Source organism: Trichomycterus rosablanca, chromosome 1 (assembly GCF_030014385.1).
Source record: "Trichomycterus rosablanca isolate fTriRos1 chromosome 1, fTriRos1.hap1, whole genome shotgun sequence".
Classification (NCBI taxonomy): Eukaryota; Metazoa; Chordata; class Actinopteri; order Siluriformes; family Trichomycteridae; genus Trichomycterus; species Trichomycterus rosablanca.
This window is the reverse complement of record NC_085988.1, coordinates 33,156,338-33,180,582: the sequence shown is the minus strand read 5'-3', so window position 1 is coordinate 33,180,582 and position 24,245 is coordinate 33,156,338. Positions and strand designations below refer to the sequence as shown.

The 24,245-nt window shown below is 38.5% G+C and overlaps 1 protein-coding gene across 1 annotated transcript in view; it reads right to left on the bottom strand.

Annotated features, from left to right (window-relative positions):
• The window catches only part of lrrk2 (leucine-rich repeat kinase 2), a 56,992-nt gene that overhangs the window by 27,076 nt on the left and 5,671 nt on the right, over window positions 1-24,245 (bottom strand). The window contains exons 5-31 of the mRNA XM_062991612.1: window positions 21,962-22,096; window positions 21,664-21,798; window positions 21,159-21,290; window positions 19,051-19,170; window positions 18,084-18,253; window positions 17,884-17,963; window positions 16,368-16,471; window positions 16,031-16,160; window positions 15,824-15,951; window positions 14,948-15,075; window positions 13,512-13,656; window positions 11,000-11,139; window positions 10,776-10,904; window positions 9,726-9,896; window positions 8,776-9,040; window positions 7,750-7,905; window positions 7,528-7,638; window positions 6,595-6,620; window positions 5,393-5,435; window positions 5,095-5,303; window positions 4,737-4,987; window positions 3,886-4,034; window positions 3,692-3,785; window positions 3,052-3,238; window positions 2,708-2,889; window positions 785-1,005; window positions 558-685 (exon numbers count right to left, since the gene is read on the bottom strand). Coding sequence (XP_062847682.1) covers window positions 558-685; window positions 785-1,005; window positions 2,708-2,889; window positions 3,052-3,238; window positions 3,692-3,785; window positions 3,886-4,034; window positions 4,737-4,987; window positions 5,095-5,303; window positions 5,393-5,435; window positions 6,595-6,620; window positions 7,528-7,638; window positions 7,750-7,905; window positions 8,776-9,040; window positions 9,726-9,896; window positions 10,776-10,904; window positions 11,000-11,139; window positions 13,512-13,656; window positions 14,948-15,075; window positions 15,824-15,951; window positions 16,031-16,160; window positions 16,368-16,471; window positions 17,884-17,963; window positions 18,084-18,253; window positions 19,051-19,170; window positions 21,159-21,290; window positions 21,664-21,798; window positions 21,962-22,096 — 3,869 coding nt within the window. The remainder of the gene's footprint in view (window positions 1-557; window positions 686-784; window positions 1,006-2,707; window positions 2,890-3,051; window positions 3,239-3,691; window positions 3,786-3,885; window positions 4,035-4,736; window positions 4,988-5,094; window positions 5,304-5,392; window positions 5,436-6,594; window positions 6,621-7,527; window positions 7,639-7,749; window positions 7,906-8,775; window positions 9,041-9,725; window positions 9,897-10,775; window positions 10,905-10,999; window positions 11,140-13,511; window positions 13,657-14,947; window positions 15,076-15,823; window positions 15,952-16,030; window positions 16,161-16,367; window positions 16,472-17,883; window positions 17,964-18,083; window positions 18,254-19,050; window positions 19,171-21,158; window positions 21,291-21,663; window positions 21,799-21,961; window positions 22,097-24,245) is intronic.

Here is a 24,245-nt window from a genome sequence, read left to right as displayed (position 1 = left end):
AATTTATATTATTAATATTATTATTATTACTGCTACTACATTTCTGCATTTTCCCTTTACCCCCAAATCAAGTCATATCTGATTACCCAGTTGTATCTTTTATACTGCTGCAGACCCCTAATCTGACAGCAGAGGGCCATATCTAACACACACACACACACCCTTCAATGAATGTAACCAACCACTTTTTTACCTTCATAAGGTGGGTTCACATAGTGATCAGTATTGTGTACAAAGAGTTACATACTGCTCTTCATTATTTACCATTTCTGTGCATGCATCAATGACCAGCTAGCAGAGGCACAATTGCCAACAGTAGCCACCCAGCTGGCCGATGGCAGAGCTGAGATACCAACTCAAAAGCTCAAGTCAGAGGTGGTGAGCAAGAGCATTAGACTGCTCCACACAAGTTAATATTTGAACTTCAAACACTTTACAGTGGTATGCTAACATGTTTGACCACCGTGCCATGTAAGTGTAACGTCTTCAACATTTTAAGCAGGAATAATATCAGGGTGGCACTGAAAAAAAAAAACAGATCAATAATCTTAACTCACTTTGATGTTAAAGAGCCAGGGTCTGACTGCATCCAACTCACTGACTCCCTTACTCAGGTCATACAGTACCAAGTAGAGAGCTCGAGAGCTCATAAAGTGAGGGTGAGAGCCACTGTACTTCTCTCCACCTGCAGGACCACAAGCCACATTAGAACAATTAGTACACATTAGGACATTTTCAGCGATAATTAACACAATTAAGGTTAATTTTTACATGAGAATCAAACCTGAGAAGTCCCAAAAGTTCAAGACCATGTTTTTCTTGTAGTTTCGGATGGTCCAGTCTTTGATGGTGATGCTGGAGATATGTGTGCCACAGTACCACTGGGAACGTTTGAGCTTCATTAGCTGATGGATCAGTGTGGTCTTTCCACTGCCTGTAGTTCCCACCACTATCAGCTTCATCCGGTAATATGGAACAGCCTTCTTTAGGCGGTGCTGAAAGTACCTAAATAAAAGAGGCACAAAGGCAAATTTGGCTAGAGTTTATGGTCAGTGAGTAAAATTAATATCAATACACCAAGCACTGAATTTTTAAAGCAGAGGTTTTTAACTTTTCCCTGGCTAAGCAGGCTACTTTTCTTTTATTCAGGTGTGTCAGTCTATTGTATTAGTAAAGTTCTCATCTGTTTCTATAGCCAGCCTGTTGAAAACCAGTTTGAGGTGGGACCACATTTGATAAAAGATCAAAAAGAGTTTTTCAGAGGCTGGTTTTATTTTACCAGGAAATTAGAAGATATGTCAAAATTAAATGAATTAAAACATATCAGTAGCTGCTTTTGATAAATCAGACAACATTTTGTTGTGTGTATAAATGTTATAGTCTTTTTTAGAAAGTCTTTTGCAACAGATGGTTGCACCATTGGACATTTTCTGGATGATAAAACAAAGTATCCCGTTTTAAAACATACTCATTATGAATTTATTTTGGTGTCTGGGTTTAAATCTCCGCGGTGCTTCTGGTTGGCTGGGAGTCTACACAGACGTCATTGGCTATGTCTGGATTTTGGGGGATGGCTGAAGCCCTGCAATAGGCTTGCACCCTGCACCTATCCAGTGTCTGCCAGTAGAGTCAGACCCACCGACCCGGAAAAAGCAGTTGATGAAAATGAAGTAGTATCAGTTTCAATAAGATCTTTTAATTAAATTGCCATTTTTACACAAGCTGTTGTTAACCTGTTTGAAAAAATATCAGTGACCCATATACACAGTATGGCCAAAAGTGTATGGACACCCCTGCTTATTATTACCCATTGCTAAAAAGTGTACAAAATCAACTATTAAATGCTATAATGTCTATCAAGAAAGTCTATAAAGAACTGGTTTTATGACTTAAATTCACACACACTCCAAAATATTGTGCAAACATTCCCTAAAGGTCCTGTTCTAGCCTTAATGAGGAAAGCAAATTCGATTTTAATGGCCATGGTTAAATAAAAGATGTCCTTAAGTGTCCACATACTTTTAGTTTTACAGTGTACACCTACCAGGCATAACATTATGACCACTGACAGGTGAAGTGAATAACACTGATTATCTCTTCATCATGGCACCTGTTAGTGGGTGGGCTATATTAGGCAGCAAGGGAACATTTTATCCTCAAAGTTGATGTGTTAGAAGCAGGAACAAAGGCCAAGCGTAAGGATTTGAGTGAGTTTGACCAGTGGTCCAAGGAAGGAACAGTGGTAAACTGGTGACAGGGTCATGGGAGGAGTGAAGGCTGGCCCGCGTGGTCCAGAATGGTTCAGGAATGGTTTGAGCAGCACAACAACGAGTTTGAGGTGTTGACTTGGCCTCCAAATTCCCCAGATCTCAATCCAATCGAGCATCTGTGGGATGTGGTGGACAAACAAGTCCGATCCATGGAGGCCCCACCTCACAACTTACAGGAGTTAAAGGATCTGCTGCTAACATATTGGTGCCAGAAACTACAGCACACCTTCAGTGGTCTAGTGGAGTTCATGCCTCGACAGGTCAGGGTTGTTTTGGCAGCAAAAGGGGGACCAACACAATATTAGGAAGGTGGTCATAATGTTATGCCTGATCGGTGTATGTATAATGTGTATAATCCCAGCATTTCAATAAATGTTAGTACAAGAACACCAGTAAACTACCTCATACACTCAAGGGAAAAAAACAATGAATCTGACCTGACAATGTCTTTGGTCTTGTTTCCAATAAGTTTAAGGTCCATCTGAAGCTGAAGTCTGTCCAGGGGCAAATCCCACAGCCGCCCCAGCTTACCAATTTCATCAGGAAAAGAATGCAGGCCCTCATTACCACTCACATCTAATGAGGTCAACTCCTCCAGCAGCCCAATTTGAGGGGGAAGCTAACAGCAATGATGAAAAAATTGTGTCAAACTCAGGATCATAATACTACTTCAAATCATGTTTACATTATAACAACATTAGCTTAATATAACCCTTAATGTTTTGCTAGGATTTCCTTGTTTATCCCCCAAACAGAGAGTAGCAATAAAAGCACCCGCTACCTCAGTGAGCTTGTTATCACTCAGATGCAGCTTCTCCAGACGAGCCCACTTAAAAACAGGTTCTCTCAGCTCCAGCACAGATATCTGGTTCTTGCTGAACATCAGCTCTCTCAGATTAGCACTGCCCCAGATCTCTGGACCAGGCAGGACAGTGATACTATTATTCGTCATGTCCAACGATCGCAAACTAAACACATGAGATGCATCAGACAACAAGTCAGACATGTGCTAATTTTAGGATGTTTTATAATATTAGAATACGATAGAAGCTCTAAACAGACATGGATTTACATATTCTCTTTTCTTATGATCATAAATTAAAAGTATGCATTCTGTAAAAAACCTGGATCTTTAACATTAAGTCAAACCATGATTGTGTAGGTTTACATTTGCCTGTATCGTCTGTAGCCTACCATACAACATTTCAAATGTTTTCCTTAACATAGATAATGTTATCATAGGAATATGTCTGGAAAATTTACTGTGTAACTGTTAACAAATGACAAAATTAACAATTATTTCGGAACAATGGCATTAATACATTGGCATAATGAGAAGACATAACTGGTCATTCTCAACAAAAGTAAACCCATGACCATTCAGGGCTTTCCTAACATCCAAGACAGTTATAAGCTCTTACTTTGGTAGGTTGACGATTGCTTCAGGCACACTTTTATAATTGTTCCGGGATAATTTCAGTGTTGTTAATTTAGATGGCAGTGGTGACAAATAACCTTTTTCAAACAGAAAAATGTTATTAACCTCAAAAACCAGACTAAGAATTGTAATAAATGATTAATAATGTAGGTGCATGAATGAATCTAATGAACTTACTAAGTTTGTTGTTGGAGGCGCTGAATGTTTCCAGCTTAATGCATAAAGACAGGACATCATCAGAGATCATCATTAAATTATTTTTGGATACATCTAACACTTTCAGTTCAGGGAGAGAGAGAGGTAAGGAGAGTTCAGAGATTTGATTCCTGAGAAAAAAAGAGGCAAAAAAGAGAAACACAGATGATGATTGTATAATTTTATAGGTATGTGCTGGGTAAAATATATTTTACAGACTAATAATTTTAAAGCCACTTTATCTGTTCCATAAAGAGACCTGACGTTAAAAAAGTGATTATATTTTATATACTGCAGGTCACTAAACGTTTTTGTTTAATGTGGATGTGCACAGTTCATTTCCAAGAATGAAGTATGCAGTGATGATCCTTTTCTACAGAGAACTACAAAAGTGCTTCATCAGTACATATTTTCTTACTCTAGTACAAGTACACAACAGTCTAGGAACATGAATCTGCTGGATCCGTGTTAGAACAAAAGTATAGGTAGAATAGAAGGGTTTTTTTTAAGTTATAAACGTTGTACTGTGTTTGTGTATTTAAATGGGTTTAGTCCTGATACTCAGGGTACCTCTCACCTCTACATCGCCAACTCTAAATCTCCCCTTGGTGTCAATTGGTCATTTTGTAAAATGGACTTGTGCCCTGTCCAGATTGTATTTCTGTTTTGCACCCAGTGTTTGAGTGACACCAGACTGACCAGAACTCCAATCAGAATTAAGCAGATCAGGATGAATATTAAATATGAATGATTAAACAAAGTAGAATGAAAAAACACAGTGTATTTTATGAAGTTGTGCACAAATAAACTTGAATAGCTTATTTTTATCCTACCCCTCCAGTGAGAGCTCACGAAGGTTTTCCATGGCTTTGCCCAGCTGGTATGGAAAGGCAGTGATGTTGTTGTAGGAAAGGTTAAGCTGCCGCAGACACGGACAGCACACGTATGGGTCCAAACAGAGCTCTGGACCAACGGAGTTCTGTGAGACGTTGAGCATGCTTAATGAGGGTAGGCTCAGCAGTTCAGCAGGAAGTGTGTGCAACTGGTTGCCTTGTAGATCCAGTCGAGTGAGGCTTCTCAAGCTCTAAAACGTGTAGAATGTATAATAATAATTACATTTTACATTTTGAAATTTAAATGCAGTTTAATACAAACACTAAGATCTGGTGAAGTTGTGGCGTGAGCCGGTACCTCACAGAGAGCAGGGGGAAACTCTGACAGGCTGTTGCTGCTCAGATCAAGATGTAATAGATGCTCAAGCTGCTGCAGAACTACACTGTCATCCATCAAGCATAACAGAGAGTTCAGCTCATTCCCTGACAGATCCAGCAGTCTAATACGATCTCTGTCCATACTTGACAGTAAACCACCGGGGGAAGAGCTCTCTGAAAAAATCATTCCTGCAGATGTAAAAGAAACAACCTTATAGCAGATTCTATTTCTATTCATATGCTACCAATTTAACAAAGATAAGCAGAGATGTACCTACCTCTTTGAAATATGCCATTCTTGTTCAACCTATTTGAAAAGGACTCCTGCTGATCAGTCTCAGTATCATTATGGCTTCCCTAGAGAGACAGTCAAATATTCAAATAAAATAGAACAATTCGCTTCAATATCTGGATTAAGTTTGGGCAAAGCTTGTTTATAATAAACTGCAGTAGTGCCACACATGCAGGAGTCTGGTGTAGACCATGCCTGGTAAGAAAAGAAAAACCTGCAACCATTCTGTCTTTTAAAATATGACTACCGTATATTTTACAATATTTTCTTTTAATTTTTCATGTTTTTTATCTCTCTTGTTTGAATTTCATGTTCTTAATTGTAACTAAATGTTTGCAAGAAGTCTTTCTGAGGTTCTAGATCTCAGGAATGTTTTAATGCTTTTAATTAACTTCTTTTTTTTTTTCCTTATGTAAAGCACTTTGAATTGCCACTGTGTATGAAAGGTGCTATACAAATAAACTTGCATTGCCTTACCAGGGCACTCACTCAGGTGGCGCAGCGGTAAAACACGCTAGCACACCAAAGCTGACATTTCAACTCGTTGGTTCGCAACTCAGCTATGCCACTCAAACTATTTTTTTTTGGAATCTGGGTCATGGTGAGTTCACTCCAGTAGGGCTGTCGCGCTAACCGCAATTTTGAAATATCGCGGTATAGACCAGCCAACCGCAGGGCATGCCAAGCAACCGCAACACCGCGATATTCACGGGCGTAATAAATGTTAAATAAATTCATAATGAAAATGAGCTAGCAGCGACATTTTCCCGCAACCTGTTCTCATGCATTGCTGCTGAGTGTCAGACTTTGTGTTTTAAAATGTAAACAATCGCAACAGGAATTATAGGCAAGTTTATTAATGATCAAATTAAGTTTACACTCAATAAAATACTTGTAATTTAGACTATATTCAAACAGCCTCGGCGTACTAAAACACTTAATGACGGTTAATATGGCATTGCAGCCTGCAAATATTCTCTTGCTGGCTTGCTGGAATGATTTAAATGTATTTTTTCGTTGAATAAAAATGTATTGAAACGAATAATAACTTAAAATGTAGTATACGTATATTGTTATGTTAATTATATCTACTAAATAGATAGTTAATAGTGGCGCAATAACCAGGCTAGATTTGCTTTGATCTGTAAAGTCGCATGCAGGATCAGTACACGTGTGTATTAGTGTAACATCGGTAACGTCGGGAACATCACTCCCTCACTCAGATCCTCTCTAAACCACATCAGATGAACGTGTTGGTTCTTCTAGCGCGCATGATAACGCAGGTTTAAACTCTTACAGACTTTATTCTTTATTCTATTTTTTTTTTACCATATTTTGATTAGATGTGCGTTTAAAATATTTAGCCTTTTGTTTCACAGTGTATATCTAGCCTAGAAGCTAAATTTAAACCTTGTTTAATAGAGAAAAGACACGCATCCCTGCTCTGTTCTGTATTTAACATTAAACACGCATTTCATTGGTCTTAAAGCTGTCTCATCTTTGTCATTATAAAGCAATAATATATCGAATCATAGCCTAACAATAAAGCTTGTTTATATAGCTCTAAAATCCAGATTAATTAAGTAATTTTCAAAAAAAAAAAAAAAAAAAAAAAAATGGCGATATCACCGCATACCGCGATATTGAGACAGGTTGAATATCGCAGGGGGAAATTATTTCACCGCGACAGCCCTACACTCCAGTGTCGCCTGGAAAGACTGGATGTCAATATAAACCCAGAACGGGGAAGTAATTCAGAGCAGGGCATCACACACATTTTAACTAGGTCTAATTTAAACTTCCGTACCAACTCCTGCATATTTTTGGAAGCTGGAAAAAATAGATAATCAGACAAAAACTAGACGGTGACTGGAGGTAAGGTCTGATCACAGGTCCTCAGAATCCTGGTACTGTGCAGCACGTACTATATCTGCTGCACCACTGTGCTACCTACAATAAAAATACTCTAATGTATCATGTATAGTTTGCTTATAACGAAAAAATCTGTTACTACATCAAATAAACTACCTGTGATTGTAAATAACCCTTATTTTAACAGTAAGCAGTAATATAATCATCACAAATACTATTTTATACATTATTATGCAGTCATAGAATCACTTGCCTCAGAGGAAGCACGTCTTCGCTGACCCTCTTGCCTTGTTTTAGATCGCCCCCTCAGCTCCGGTGAATCACAGAAACTTCTCATCCCCCAAACAGAACTGTCACTTCCTAGCAAAGTAAAGCATTTAAAGCTAGTAAAGTCAGATTCAATCTTAGCCATGTCAGTTTCAGAAGAAAATAATAATAATTCAGAGCTAAAGTTAAAATTATAACTCGTACCATCGCTGTCTTCAAGTGTAAGAAACACACTGTCATCTAGTGAGGTGTAAGAGGAGTCATCACTCCCCTCATCAGAGTAATACCCAGGACAGCTCACAACATGACTTCTCCTATTCTGCATGGACTTTATCCATCTGGCCAGACACTGCCCCTTACCTACACACACACACACACACACACACACACACACACACACACACAATAAATAAAGCCACAAAAAGCTACAACAAAACACCACTTACATGTTTGTATGCATCTTTCTACACAATATTCATCTTTACTATTACCACACCCACTGCTAACTGGTGTATAAAATACATTTATATAAAATAATGTATATACTTTAAATGCTATGGCAACAGTCTAGGGAAGGACATTTCTGTTCCACCATGACTGTGCCCCATGCCCAAAGTGAGGGTCATAAAGATATGATAAGTTTAGTACAGAGAAACTTCAGCAGCCTGCACAGAGCCCTGACCTAAACCCTACTGAACACCTTAATGATGAATTCGAATCTCAACTGTAAATGAGCACTTCTCGACTAACATTACTGCCTGGCCTCATAAATGCTACTTCGAATATTTATTTATTTATAAAGTTTAACATCATGTTTTACACACCTCGGTTACATTAATGACAGGACAGGTAGTTACTGGTTACACAAGATTCATCAGTTCACAATGTTTAATGTCAAACACAGTCATGGAAAATTTTGTATCTCCAGTTCACCCCAGTTGCATGTCTTTGGACTGTGGTAGGAAACCAGAGCGCCTGGAGAAAGCCTACACAAACACGGGGAGAACATGCAAACTCCACACAGAAAGGACCCAGACCACTACACCTGGAAATCGAACCCTTCTCGCTTTAAGGCGACAGTGCTACCCAGTGAACCACCAGCCACTCCTATTTTGCATAAAGAGACACAAATATCTCCAGATACCGAACATTAACTCTGCATTGCCAGCAAACCAACAGGTATGCTTACTCAAAATAGCTCCTCTACAAAACCATCACTACTTCACTTACTATTCCTCTTCGGGGTAGTAGGGGGAGCTCTGCGCTCCGACAGAAGTGCACTAAGCCATGTGGCTTCCAAATGTCCAAGCCTGAACCCTCCCAGACACAGAGCGTTGTTGGTGTGGTCCAGACCCAGTCGAGCCAGCAGAAGGACGACCAGTGGTCCGTCTCGTTCTCTCACGCATACGCTCAGAGCGCCTCGCAGCTGTTGCTCATGTACACCACTGCTAACTAGCAGCTCAACCAACGGCAGTGGCCCACCACGCTCACACACCTGCGCACACACACAGAGTTACACATATAGGTCTACACTTGATATTCTTGTGTAATGATGTTTTTATATACTTATCAACATAGCAATATCCTAGCAATACCTTCACAGTATCCTTTTTTACACTGCTTTCAGTTAATATGACTTAAGATTTCTCTTTTTTTTTCCGTTTCTTTCTCAAAACCTATTGGCTAAGAATAGCTATGTCACTGTCAGAGTTACAGACAAGTGTGTTTAAGTCTGTTTTATGCTGTCATCTCTAATGGACTGTTAATGTCATCTTTGATGGAAAGGTTGTGAGTTGCAAGCCACCACCTTGTTCAGTTGTTCTAAATAAGCATCAACGCTTTATTTAGGCAGTTCTCAGAAGTACTTCTACAAACCCCAGTTCAGGAATAATTGGGACATCTTTGTAAAATGCATTAAAAAAAGTGTTATCTGTTTATTCTGTGATTTGTTATTAAACTGACAAAAGTACATATATATGAGAATAAACTAATTACAGATTCTTGGTTTTATTGCATTTAGCAAAATGGGATTTTGTAGTTAAATGGCACTTTATCAGATGTGATGCACAAGTGACAGGATACAATCCTAACAGTTGAGGGTTAAAGGGCTCAAGACCCCAACAGTGGCAACTTGATGGTGGTAATTATTTGATCCCTGATCTTCTCCAGTGGATATTTACCTGATATATCAAAGACTCTGTCTTGGTTTTTTTATTGACGTCAGCTCCCAAATGTATAAGACACTCAGCCATGACCACATCCCTTTCCTCACATGCCCTTTCTAGTAGCCGGTAACAGATCTCGCTGTCCACTGCCATCTTTGACAGACACATCCGGCTAAGCTTTTGCAGCTAAAACATATAAACATATGTCATGAGGGTAAATATTGCTTGTGTACAACAAGTGAAATCTATAAGCAAAGTCAATTTGTTAAGAACATAAAAACCTTTTAACATTTTAATATCATGTTTTACATACTTTGGTTACATTCATGACAGGTTCCTCAAGATTTATTAGTTCAAGTTTAATGTCAAACACATAATCACAGACAATTTTGTATCTCCAATTCACCTCACTTGCATGTCTTTGGACTGTGGAAGGAAACTGGAGCACCCAGAGGAAACCCACACAGACACGGGGAGAACATGCAAACTCCACACAGAAAGGACCCAGACCGCTCCAAACCCAGGATCTTTTTGCTGTGAGGTGACAGTGCTACTCACAAAGCCACCGTGCCGCCAAAGCTGTAATAAATTTGTTTGATAGAGGACTCTGTTTAAGATACTTTATACACTTTATCAAGTGCCCCTGTCCAGAACCTGTGGGGGTTGCTTAAGATTAGAGTCCAAAAGGGAACACCTAGTAGCCTAAAAGCCATAGAAAGGTGCTTTTAAGTTTCTTAATCTGTACTTTTTAATGTTATTACGGTTTATAGGAGAGAATTTATTGATGTTATGTTGCCAGTGGCAAGTTGAACAAAGTAGTAAATGCAGCTAACAATAGTGACGTGCTTTTGTTTAAAAATATATATTTGGGAAATAATTGTATTTCATACAAATACATTTCCAATTTAATTAAAATATAAGGGATTTTAGTAAGTAAGCTTAAAAAGCACATACTTATTTTATTATTTACTAAAGCTGACAATAATTCTAAGGTATAATTGTATTATTGCTACTTACTTTTTAATGTTTTTATTAGAACTTATACAAACACAAATGCTCACTCACTGGATCATATCTCTTATCTGAAGAGCTTTCCCTCAACTGTTGGAAGATCTCCTTCTCAAAGCCCTCTTTATCCAGCTCGGCTGCTGCGTTTGGACATGTGTCCAACAGCTTCCACAGCACCTGAAAACCCTACAGACCAAACAATACAAAATGTAATTAATTTTCTCAAATTCCACAAAAAAAGGCAAAAATATCTCATATTGCAAAAAAATCTGAAGTCTCACTTTGTGAAGCATCTCTGCATCCTCTTTATGCTGTCTCACAGAGACAATTAGAACAGATACCAGCACGCGCACCATCATATGTAAGAGCTTCTTCTTTGACATGAGATGATACAGGAGGCTTAGAGCCCAGTAATGGATATCTACACACATAAAGGGGAAGATTTCACTCTAGCTAACAGGTTAATAAAAAAACACAAAGGTATGTCACATTTTCTATTTTGTAGACGTAATGCTGGTGTGGGGGAACATTTTAAAAGGCAAACTATAGAGTTAATTAGATATAAGAGTCTCCCAATGCATGTTTTTAATACAACAAATGTAAAAGGGTTTTTGACCATCCAGAATCCTTTGTTAAACAAGCTACTTTGAAAACAGTAGTTACCCACAAATTAATCAACAAAATTACAATAATGTAAAGACATTTATACATAATGTTGCCAAAAACAAATTTGTAAAATATAAAAATAAGTTGTCTATTACAATATTATATACTATTATTTCATATAATGACTACTATATTAATAATAATAATAATACCACAAATGATTTAACGCCATGTTTTAGGTTATTAATATACCTGCCTTTTGTGTTTTCAAATTAAAGAAACATCACAAGGGCCACTCAGGTGGTGCAGCGGTAAAAACACACACTGGAACACCACAGCTGGGATATCGAATATACCGTATCGAGTCTCAGCCCTGCCTGCTGGCTGGGCTGAGCGGCCACATGATTGGCCAATCATTGTTCATATAAGGATCGGATATTAAGCCGGATAGGGTCTCCTCGTAACTGATGCAACTACGACCTCTCCTGGCTGATTGATGGCGCCTGCACAGAGACGAGGAAAGAGTGCTGATCAGGGTGTGTCTTTCTGTACACAGTGCTGATCCGCATATGCACTCGTCAAGTGTAGGTGATAAAATGCATACAGCTGCTGCCAAGGTCGGCATTAGTGGAGAGGAACCATGATGCAATCGGGCAAAAATTGGATGCGCTAAAGTCGGGAGAAAAAGGAAGAAAATGCAAAAAAAAGAAAAAGAAAAGAAACATCACAGGAAAACAATAGCACTAAAGAATCTCAGGTCTAATTAAATAATAGTTTACTACTATGTATTAGACAGTCTTTTGTTGTATGAGAATAATATGAAATGCTAATTTCCACTACTATTTCAAATCATTTTTATAGTATTTGGTATGTTAATGTAAACACTTATTTTATATACTGCCAAATAACAGAACTTGAGCTTGCTATATTGACCTTATCAGTTTATCAGTGTCTGTATAAAAAAAAAATCACCTGCTCTTGGAAGTGACTTCCAGTTATTCAGTACATGTTAATTAAACTGAGGATGTTAAAAAAAAGATGAAAAATTAAAATATAGAACTTGTGCAAGTTCTGAAAATCTGTGATACTCCACAAATGAGTTGATACAATAGCTAGCTACAATCTACTTTATTTTAAAATTAAACTTGTTACAACTTACGACCCAGAAATGCAGATTAACCATTAATATTGACGACAATTTAAATATTGTATTGGCTTTTATAAACAGTTTTGTCAGCATAGCTCCTATAATTAGTTACAACTGCCAGTAAAACAGTTGTTTTTATTTTCCTCAGACCCAAAATTCAGGGCTGCCACATAGAATGTTGTAAAGTCTTTTAAAGAATAGAGCCACCTGCACTATTCATAGCTGTCTTTATGCTGTAAATAAGCATGGAATGATTTCATGTTAGGCACAGGCACTGGTAGCACCAGCACTAACACGTCTAACAAAGACATACTGAATCACTGTTTATTGACATTTCTTCTCCTGATAACAGCTAGAGCAAACACAGCCAGAGTAAAGGACCGTTTTGATAAGGCAATGGCTAATGCCAAGTTCACACTACACGACTTTCCAAGTTGTCAGGTCACTGTACAGTTCACACTACACTGGATCTCTTGTAATCGGGAGTCTTTCAAGTCAGTGTGGCTTTCACACTACACAACTGATCGGCGATAGGGGGTTTCACACTACACCATCTATCACCAACTGGAATCACAGGCGAGCTTCACTGGTCTCCTAAACAACAAGTGGCGAGCGATCAAAATTTGTGCGCTGATGTGCAGCGTAAAATCAAGGAAAAAAAAAAAATGAATCTGAGTGAATTTGGCTACGCGAGCAGCATGGATTGTTCTATAGTAAGTTAAAGGTTAATAAATATTTTTTGAAATGCAGCGTTGGTGTTATGTTTTGTAGAGAACGATAAGGTCAGAAATACTGTAAAACTTGTGTGTGCTGATGTATTCTGATATAAACTATATTATGCCCGTCCCACCTTTTTTCAACGCCTCCCCTGCGTTTCCCCTCACACCGTATCTTGCATTCTCATTGGCTGTTCAACATAGCACTAATTGCCAGTCGGGCAATCTTAGATCCAGAACACCGAGTTGCTCCCGAGCCGGCAAATCTAGCACCGACCAGTCACCGAGCGAAAATCAGGGCAAAAATTAAGGCATTACACTCACCTCGTTTGTGAGGAAACATCTGTAGTGTGTGCAGCACTGTATCTATCGCCCCCTGTTGGCACATGAGATCAACAGCTCCAGAGCAATCAGCCAAAGCTGTCAGAACAACAAGCCCACACTCTTGGATCTCCTCACTGCTGATGAACTGGATTTGGGTGCACATACTAACAAACATTAATACAGATGATACAAAAAGTACATGATTGACAGGATTCACTTTCAAACAGTAAATATATTGTGGCATCAATGTCGTCAATACATAAGGCATTAGAAAACAAAGGCAGAGTAAACCAGATCTACTTTTACCATGCTTTTACACACACAAGAGGGCTAGAAAACACTAAGACACTTCTAGACGTCAAATAAACACACACCAATCACTACCAAACTACTTAAACGACACATAAAACAGCACAAATCAATATGATAATAAACATAATTTTACATATACAACAAAAAATTTATACTTTTATTCACTAATTTAGCTGGTGGCAGGCTGAATTCTGGGAATACCGCTCCCACTGGCTATTCTAATGCAGACAGAAGTGCATCTTGGTTAAAAAAGGCTTCTGTTTACATCAGTTAGCTTTATGTAGCAATTATACTCTAGATGATTTAGTCCCTAAAGTACTGGAATTAGTCCCTGGAACACTATGTTAAATAATATATAATGTTTACATTTACATTTTAGGCATTAGCAGACGCTTTTATCCAAAGTGACTTACAGTACTGTGACAGTATATTGTCCAAGCAATTGAGGGTTAAGGGTTTTGCTCAAGGGCCCAACAGTGACAACCTGGCAGTGGTGTGATTTGAACCAGTGACGTTTCAATTACTAGTCCAGTACCTTGACCGCTAGACTATAACTGCAAATGTTCTTACATTACAATTAAAAAACCTAGATATTATTTGTTTTGTTAACTCTATTTTTTCCTTTTTCCCCTTTTTCCTAATTGTAACTGTCTCCATGGCTGCAGAGCCCTGCCCTGACAGAGGATAACTACAGACTATCAACCCCATCAGCATGCACACAGTTGCCAACTGCTTCTTATAACCTGTTAAATACAGGATCTTTTAAAGCATAGCATCATGCAGCATCCCTCAAGCTGGCACCTTAACCAGCTAGGCCACAATTGTAGCAGCAATTAGGAGCCCCTTTAACTATTCCCTCCCTCAGACACAGCCAATGGTGTCTGTGTTGGCACCTGGCAGGTCAATAGCACATCTGAGATGCAAACTGACAACAATAAATAAATAAATTACATACAAAATATGATCTAAAGTGTGCAAATTGTATTAAACAGAGTAAACTAATAAAGGCAAAGGATAGTTAAAGAAATGTTTTAAGAGAACATTCTTGAAATTTGATAATTGTAAGCATTCTTAGTCTGCTGACACTAGAAAAATGAGGCTGCAGGTATACAGCTAACCCTTACCCTGTTTAGGGCTTCCAGGTAAACAGCATGTGCTCCCTCTATCACACACTGATTCTTCAAAACTTTCAAAGATACATCTAAAGTGTCTGGATCTGCTACAGATGTACCTTCCTCCCTCAAACTGCGGTCTGCTGACACAAAACTCAGATTTAGCATCATGTTCTCCTCACTACTATCTTCTAGTTCACAACTCATACATGGTGCAGACTGATTAATATTAGTAATATAAAACACATAGCTGCACCCAATAAAAAATACTTAAGACAGTGGTCAGAGAAAAAATACAAATGTAATGGTAAAGGTCCAGATAATCAATAAAACCTCAAAACCAACCATGAGTTAGAAGATAATGGGACATAGGTGAAACTTTACTCAGTCAAGCAAGCTTTGTCACCTGCTAAGACTCACCAACAGTATCATGCTTCAAAGAAGCCCCAGATCTTAGTGGCAGTGGGCTAAGTGCAGCATTTTTCAAACCTTGGGTCATGATCCTTGGTTGGGTCGTAAGCCAAAAATTGGGTTGCAGAGAAAAATAATAATAATTAAATAAATGAATTTAACAGGCACATAAACACGAAATTAACTTGTACACGAACACCCCCTTGTGAAGGCTTTACGTTACATCTTGTAAACCACAGTGGGACCAGATTGCCACCATTTTTATTAATTACATATATTTCATTTTGTGTTAAATTTGATGAATGTTTTGTGTTGCCTGGGTCAACGTGGGTCACTTCCAAAAAAAAGGTCTGAAAAACCCTGTTCTAGTGTGTTTAACCACTGCATCACCAGAAGGCCCACTTTATGAATAAATAACATGGGCTATTTTGAGCCAAGCAGAAAATTGCTAATATAGGACACTTGTAGAGTTCTTGCCTGGGTTGAGGAGCACCAGACTGGCTCTTAGTCCCTCAAGCTGTACTTCAGGCAGAAAGCTATGATCTTTCATGGCGATCAGGATTTGACCCAGAGCCATGGTCCCTTCATCCAGACTCATCCTCCTGCTGGTGGGAACAGAAAGTCTCTAGTAAGGAAATGGAGTAAAATCTGGGTAGGTAAGGAGGTAATAATTTGAGGTCTTACCCTCCTTGAAAAAGTGTGAAGAGAAGTCTGCAAGCACTCTCACACACTGTGCTGGAGAGTGCATGTTTCTTCATAAGTTCTACAATATTGTAGTGAATACCACAGCTCAGCAGATTGGACCTCATTTTACCTGAATGAATACACACACAGACACATATCACAAGTGTAATGCAATTTAATTAATACCAAAATACTGAGAGATAATCAATGAATCTTTGCTTTTTACCTTTAATTCTCACATATACTTAACACCCAATAGATATGGGGCTGCATGCTGTGTATGGTGTATCTCTAGTAATTCTAGGAATAATAAAATAAAAAAAGAATGGTAACTCACTGTGCCGACGTATAAGTGTGCTCAGTGTGGTTGCTGCTGCCTGAAACACACCAACACTTGAGGAGTGAAGCATCACAGTGATTAAGTGAATGTGTACAGGAGGCCTAGTACATATAAAAAATAAAAAAAAAGAGAGAGAGACCATTAAGAGACAATTGTTTGCATTTTTTTTCTAGTTGTTTGCAATTCCTGTTTGCAACTGCTTTGCTGTTTGCACCACTGGACTAGCATGCACCCACTTTAACATACATGCAGTTATCGGCCGCTTCTTTTCACCTGTGAACAAGGGACTCTTGCAGATAGCTAAGGAGTCACACAATGCCCTTTATGAATTATCCACCACTAAGGCAGTCACCTTGATCAGCAAGCAGTGGTTGAACTTGCAATGGCAAACAATAGTGCCTGATAGATTAACAGCTCAAGAGTTTAACCATTCCAGTAAAAACTAAAAAATGGGTGCTTATGGGTGCTTGAGTAGGGCAGGGGTTTAATGCGCTAGCCCACCACCAGAATGATCATGAGCTCTGGAAGGGCACCCAAACAGACACAACTGGCTGTATCTGAGGAGGGATGGTTGAACAGTGGCCTCTGTGGCTAGTACTGCATAAAGGATGGTTGGTTCACAGACAGTGGTGCGCAATGTACATACAACTGCTTTCCGAGTGACCCCATCTCTAGTGGGTGAAAAGTAAGAATGGCTCGATACCACTTTTTTTACATCCGATACCGATACTGCAAATTGAGTATCTGTCGACACCAATACCAATCCGATACTGTCATTTCTCTAGTCAAACAACTAAGCAGTAATAATACATGTCTTAATGCACCGTGGTTAAACTAGCTATCTAAATAACAATGCTCAGACTGTGTTACAAATATTCTAAAGGAATAAATACAGAACCTACAACATCACACTTATGCAAAACTGCTGTTTTTATTTTAACTTTTACACACAGAACATTTAGCAGCATTGTTGGTTTCACTTACGTTCGCGCAATCAAACGCGATGGACCAATTAGAATTGACGCGGAGTTGAGATTTTCCGTTAAAGTTCTGTCATGTTTTTAAACCCTGCTGGATTTAATGGCTGGACATCTGTGGCTAAACGGGAAGCGGTGCAGTTTGTTTTATTTCATAACATTAATGGATTAATCGTTGAGGATGTGAGATATCTCCAAGTCGGACAAGGTTTTCTTTATCTCAGGTGAGCGATTTATCATTTATAAAGTGATTTCTATTGTGTTTAAACAGTGTTTTTAGATGTTGCAGTAGTAGATGATTTTTTTAAATGCTAAAAGTTTAGGTAGATCAGTGTGTTTTAATTTCTGAACGGCTGTTGCAGATGAGTTGTAGATCAGTGGCACACGTTAATGATGTCATCAAGATGCAAGCTGGCAATAAATGGCACTCTGTTGGAACGTATCTTTGTGTGTTATCCGATCCAGTGATTTGGGCCAATATCGGACCGATACCGATACAGAGTATCGGATCGGTGCCAGCCCTAGTTTTTACTAACCTGTCTTTGGATTCCATGTATATATGATTGCGTGCACTGCCGTAAAGCAGCAAGCTGTTTAAAGCCCAACAGGCAGCCTCCTAATGAGACCAAAAGAGAAAAAATTAAGTTACAAAGCACTGTAAATGATTTACACATCAAAAATAGGCAAACATTCATACAATATATCAAACTCAATGCAGCAAGAGCTGTTTTCTCACCTGCACGACTACATTGTCGGCATGTCTCTCTAAAGCTGTACAGCAAGCCTCTCTCCAAACCAAGCCTTCCTCTTCAACATTTTCCTCTTCCTCTCTGTTAATCCCCTCAACCACATCCTCATCCTCACTGCTGTGTCTCTCAAGACCCTTATTGTCCACAATTGTCTTTGCTGTGTGCACAGCAAAAAATCAGTTACTGAACTGAATCAAACATGGCTACAACTGTGTATAAATAACAACAAAAAAACACAAATCCTTTATGTTAGCTGTCAAAAAAACGTCTAACAAGTTGAGTGGGGGACTAAACAAATGTTACAAAAGAAGGGGTTGCTTGGGTGGCACAGCTGTCTGTACTGCTAGCCCACCACATGATTCTGGGCTCAAATTTCACACAAGTACTAAAGGTATGCTTGTGCTGTGTGTGGCAGTTCACAATTAAAATGTAGTCAAATATTGAATCTGTAATTGTAATTACATGGAAACCCTAAATATGCTTTAATATTATTGTGTTAAACTTATGTGTGCAAGTAAGATTAAATCGAGAGACTGCATTGCACCTCACATGTGGCATAAGTGCCTAAACTAAAGCATAACAGTTGTGTGTTGCACAATGTATTTGTATTTCTTAGGCTTTTAAGGTCATGTTTTACACACTTTGGTTACATTCATGACAGAAATGGTAGTTATTTGTTAGACCAGATGCATCAGTTCACAAGTTTAATGTCAAACACAGTCATGGACAATTTAGTATCTCCAAATCACCTCACTTGCATGTCTTTGGACTGTAGGAAAGCAGAGTTCCCGGAGGAAACCCATGCAGGCACAGGAAGAACATGCTAACTCCACACAGAAAGAACCGTGTGTGTTGCACAAAGAAAAGTTGCTTTAAAAATGTGCACAGTGTGCAATAGCCATTACTTTCAGCATGAACAAAAATAGTTACAGCTTTCCCAAAGGTTGTACTTACTGAGTGCAGCCAGACAGGAAAGAGCAGCAGCCTGGATTTTGGCATTTTTAGGGTAGGAAAGACAAGCTTGTACAGCCACTCTGTGCACATCGTTCAGCACCAGGATATTGAAGTAACTCTCTGCAACATACGTAATAATGCACAAAGTTATTCACACATGAAGTAAAAACTGTATGTAGTAAGAGTGGCAGAAACATTTAAGACCAGTTTACAGTGAGCACAGGTTATGCTGCTAATCCTGTTCCAAAACTCTGAATTGACAGCCAGTGTTATTACTAGGGATGTAACGATACACTCTACCCATGATAAGATGCGATTCACAATATGATTGTTTCCTGATTTTTTAAACAAAATTAAATTGAAGACAAATGATGACAAAGTTTCCTTTTATTATTTCTCTTTAAAAAATTATTATCTTTATTATCTTTTATTTATCTAAATAATGAATGTCCTTTTATTTCTGAGGTAGGTACAAACTATCCAAAACAATGCTGCACATTTATGTTTGTGTAAAAAAACTGAAATGAAATTTTAAAACATCCCACATTAAATAAATAAATGAATAATACAAAAAAAGAAAGTATCATCACATAAATACATTTGGGTGGAACATTCCAAACCTGGCAACCCTGTAGTGACGTCAACCAGTTGAAGTGAATAGCTGCAGTGCCCTCTGCTGCTTAAAGTGAATATCGATTCATTATACATGTAAACGATTCAACATAATTTGAATCTTTACACATGTGAATCGATTTTTAACTGTCTTGTGGTGCATCATTACATTCCTAGTTATTACATATTAGTTTTTATTTAGTTTTTTGTTTGATTGACATTACCTTTACAAACCCCATTTCCTGAAGAGTTGGGACATAAATGCAGTAAAAACAAGAATTTGATTTGGTTTGCACCTTTATTTGACTGACAAATAAATGAACAAAGAACACAATTCAAATGTTTTTACTGGCCAACTTTTTTGCATATTGTAAAAAGCAACAACTTTAGAATTTAATGTCTTAAACTCTCTTAAAAAGGGCATGTTTGCATCAACTTTCTGATTATACCTTTTAATCGTTTGGGAAGTGAGGATATTAACTGTTGGAGTTTTGGAAGTAGATTTTTCCACATTCTTGCTTAATACAAGATTTAATACAAGCTACTCAACAGTCCATATTCGCACATTGTCTGTTACTCCTCTTCAGACAGATCTGAACTGCAGCCAGAAGAATCAAGCATGTGCACTCTGTGTCTACAAAGCCACACTGTTGTGGTGCATTAATACAACAGCCAAGTGGTCATACTTATGGTAGCATGTGTCTCTCTGAAATCCCAATATACGCCTCAACATCAATGATACCTTCACACACATGCAAGCCACCTATGACATGGACAGTGATGCATCCCACTCCAAATCAGATGTTGGCTCTTGCACCTTTACTTAATACAGTATTTATATTTAAATAAAGGTATAAGCAAATTAAATTAATTAATAAAATGTAAATATTACACATGGGGCATGTTTGCCTGGGACACTGATTTGTGAGAGTAAATACAATGACGTTATTTCAAAGTCAGAGCTGCACCTTACTGTTTAGGACCATATTTGGGTGGAGTCATTTAAGCTAGTTAAGGAGGATAATCAAGGTGTGACAAGTAAGTGAGCTTCTAGTTTGTCCGAACTAAGTATAATATAGAAGCTAAATGCGCGTTTAGGTGGACGTTCATTCATTTTAACAAGGGTGGACAGATTCATATGGATTTAATAACAGATAAACTGGATTGTGTGTGCTGTAAAAGTGTCGTTTGTTGGATCTTGAGTGTGCGCCTCCACACTGACGCAAAAAAACATCAAAGCTCATTTAGAGATAAGAAATCTAACAAAACAACTATGACTTTAATGTATTGTTTGGCACAATGAATACTTTATTATTTACTTTTTATTATTTTTGGCATGTCACACAAAAAGGGTTGCCAACACCTGGTGTAGTTTCTAAAGTAAAGGACGTTGTGGCTTTCTGTGTCAACTGCTTTAACGTGGTCAGGGTTTTGGCGTGCCCAATCTCACTGAGCTTTTATTTGATTTAATAACTAAAGTGTTACTTTTTTCCAACCTGAAGTAAATTTTTGCAGCAGGCAGCATCCCGTCTCCTGTACAGCCTCCGACTGTGAGCACGCTTCCAATGCCTGGCACACCAAGCTGTAGCACTTTTCCGTTTTGGACATGAGAATTTCCACATTGCTTGCTAAGAGCCAGATAAACACACAAACATAATCAACAGTATCCCACCATGATTTCACAATATTTCTTGGAGCATCTTGTAATGTTCCTAAATGCTTGGCTGTGTCTTATTTAAGAGCTTCATAAATGCTTGATTGGGTTTAAGTCATGTGACTGTGGAGGAAAGTCCAGGACAGTCAACATTCCTTGACCTAAGTCTTTAAATAGTTGTGCTGGTATTAAAATAAGAAATGCAGAATTAAGCATTTTTACAAGTGATCAGGAAACAATATCAGCAATAATTAAATTTTAATAAGCAGGCAGGCATGTATAAATGAGGGTAAACATAATTAATAAATTATGTTCAGAATTAATATTTACAGAACAGTATGACTTACCAGGACCAGCTAATGGTATAAGCGTCTGCAGTGCAGCCAACACTACATTTTCACTGTCCTTAAACCTACTGAGCACACTCAGAACCACAGTATGATCCTTTCTTTCAATAAACTCCTGCAGATGTTCCTCTGGAACTGATCAAAACACATAACCACAGACATAATTAATTAAGAGTACTTCAGCTGCATTTTCAGTTCTTTGGTATTTTATTTAGCTGTCTCTGGGCAGGAATTTGCCACTTAATTTAAATAAAATACTAAATAAAACATAATTGTGACAAGGTAATAGTTTCACCACCTCTCTCTAGCAGCAGATGCAGAGCAGAGCAGCCCTGAAGCTGCAGCTCCTCACTATGAGAAAATTCCTTCATAGATTCCACCACCAGCTCAAACACATCCAAGTCCTCCTCCAGAACCAGCAGTGCCAGCTCATCTGCCAAACACAAAACACTACATTCATCAACAAAGCAAACAAAGAGGTTATACACACACTCAGTCACCAATATTCTATGTACACCTACATTAAACCTTAAATCATGCACTAGTTTTGGTTTAACCTATTGAAGTAGGACTGAGCAATAGGATGACCATATGATCACAGAAATGTCTCTACTAGTTAAAATAGCTTTGCTGTTTAGAGCTAGGTTCAGCTAGATCCCTAAAGATGTGGTGTAAACTGTCAAAATACTGTGCTGCTTATCTCACGCCAACCTAACAAATCTTAAAATGGTTCCTCATTTTTAATGACACTGAGCAAGGCACAATCATGATTATACAAAATGTAGTATACTGTGATGTGTTTTCACTGGCCCCATTATTGGGAACTCATTCATGTAACCGCTCATTTATGTATAGCAGGAATGCATGCTCATTCGTGAAGTTCTAATGGCCCAGATTCAGCCATTGTAAGGTGCCCCTGAAGCCGAGAGGGTTAGGGGCCTTGCTCGAGGGCCCAATGATGACTGCTTAGCAGAGCCAGAATTTGAACGCACAACCTTTTAATTGGTAGGCCAACTGAATGAGGCATGATAAATGTGTCAGACAGGCTAGTTTGAGCACGTCATATTTGAATTTGAATGTGCATCAGTCACTTAAGTTTACTGTGAGTCAAGGCACAACACTTCAAAACTTGAGGCAGATGGGCAGATGGGTAACAACACTAAGCCCACATTCAGATTAAATGTCTGCCAGCACCCATTGACCCACCACAGCCAGTATTGCCAGAGTATTGTTGCAGACTATGTGTATTCATTTATTGTCATAACTGACCATCTTAATGTCTGTTTTAAACATGATAATGAGTCATGTTACAAAGCACAAATCATTTCAAGCCAGAATCCTCCATCCTATGTAATGGACTAGTTCAGTCCTGCCTTACACCATTCTTTAATCCTGTATAACCACCAATGAACAGATATTTTACTGCAGTGGCACTGTCGGACTAGAAAAATTATAAAGAGTTGCACAGCTACAACTGAATCGATTACCTATTTTAGTTCAATTCAAGGTTAGATCAAAAGCATTTATCATTCTGACTTCTCTAGTTAGCTCTCTAGTTTGAATCTCAGCTCTGCTAATGGCCAGTTGGGCACCTACACAGACAATGATAGGCCTGTCTGGGGGAGGATGCTGGTTGATTGATGGCACCTGCACAGATGAGGGGATAATGGAGATATACTGTATATATATATATATATATACACCGATCAGCCATAACATTAAAACCACCTCCTTGTTTCTACACTCATTGTCCATTTAATCAGCTCCACTTACCGTATAGAAGCACTTTGTAGTTCTACAATTACTGACTGTTGTCCATCTGTTTCTCTACATACTTTGTTAGCCTGCTTTCATCCTGTTCCTGCTTTCATCATTCTCAGCACTGCAGTGACAATGACATGCTGGTGGTGTGTTAGTGTGTTGTGCTGGTATGAGTGGATATGACATAGCATCACTGATAGAGTTTTAAACACCTTACTGTCACTGATGGACTGAGAATAGTCCACCAACCAAAAATATATCCAGCCAACAGCGTCCCGTAGGCAGCGTCCTGTGACCACTGATGAAGGTCTAGAAGATGACCAACTCAAACAGCAGCAATAGATGAGCGATCCACTTATACCAGCACAACACACGCTGACACACCACCACCATGTCAGTGTCACTGCAGTGCTGAGAATCATCCACCACCTAAATAATACCTGTTCTGTGGTGGTCCTGTGGGGGTCCTGATCATTGAAGAACAGGGTGAAAGCAGGCTAAAAAAGTATTTAGAGAAACAGATGGACTACAGTCAGTAATTGTAGAACTACAAAGTGCTTCTATATGGTAAGTGGAGCTGATAAAATGGACAGTGAGTGTAGACACAAGGAGGTGGTTTTAATGTTATGGCTAATCGGTGTATATATAAATATATATATATATATATATATATATATATATATATATATAAATTACGTTTAAAACAACCAGAGCCGTAATGAACTAGCTTGGAAGAGGATGCCAGTATATTTTGCCCCTGGACACTGTGAGGAGGAAGTTTAAAAAGGAAATAATGATCTAAAGATTGGTTAAGATAAAGA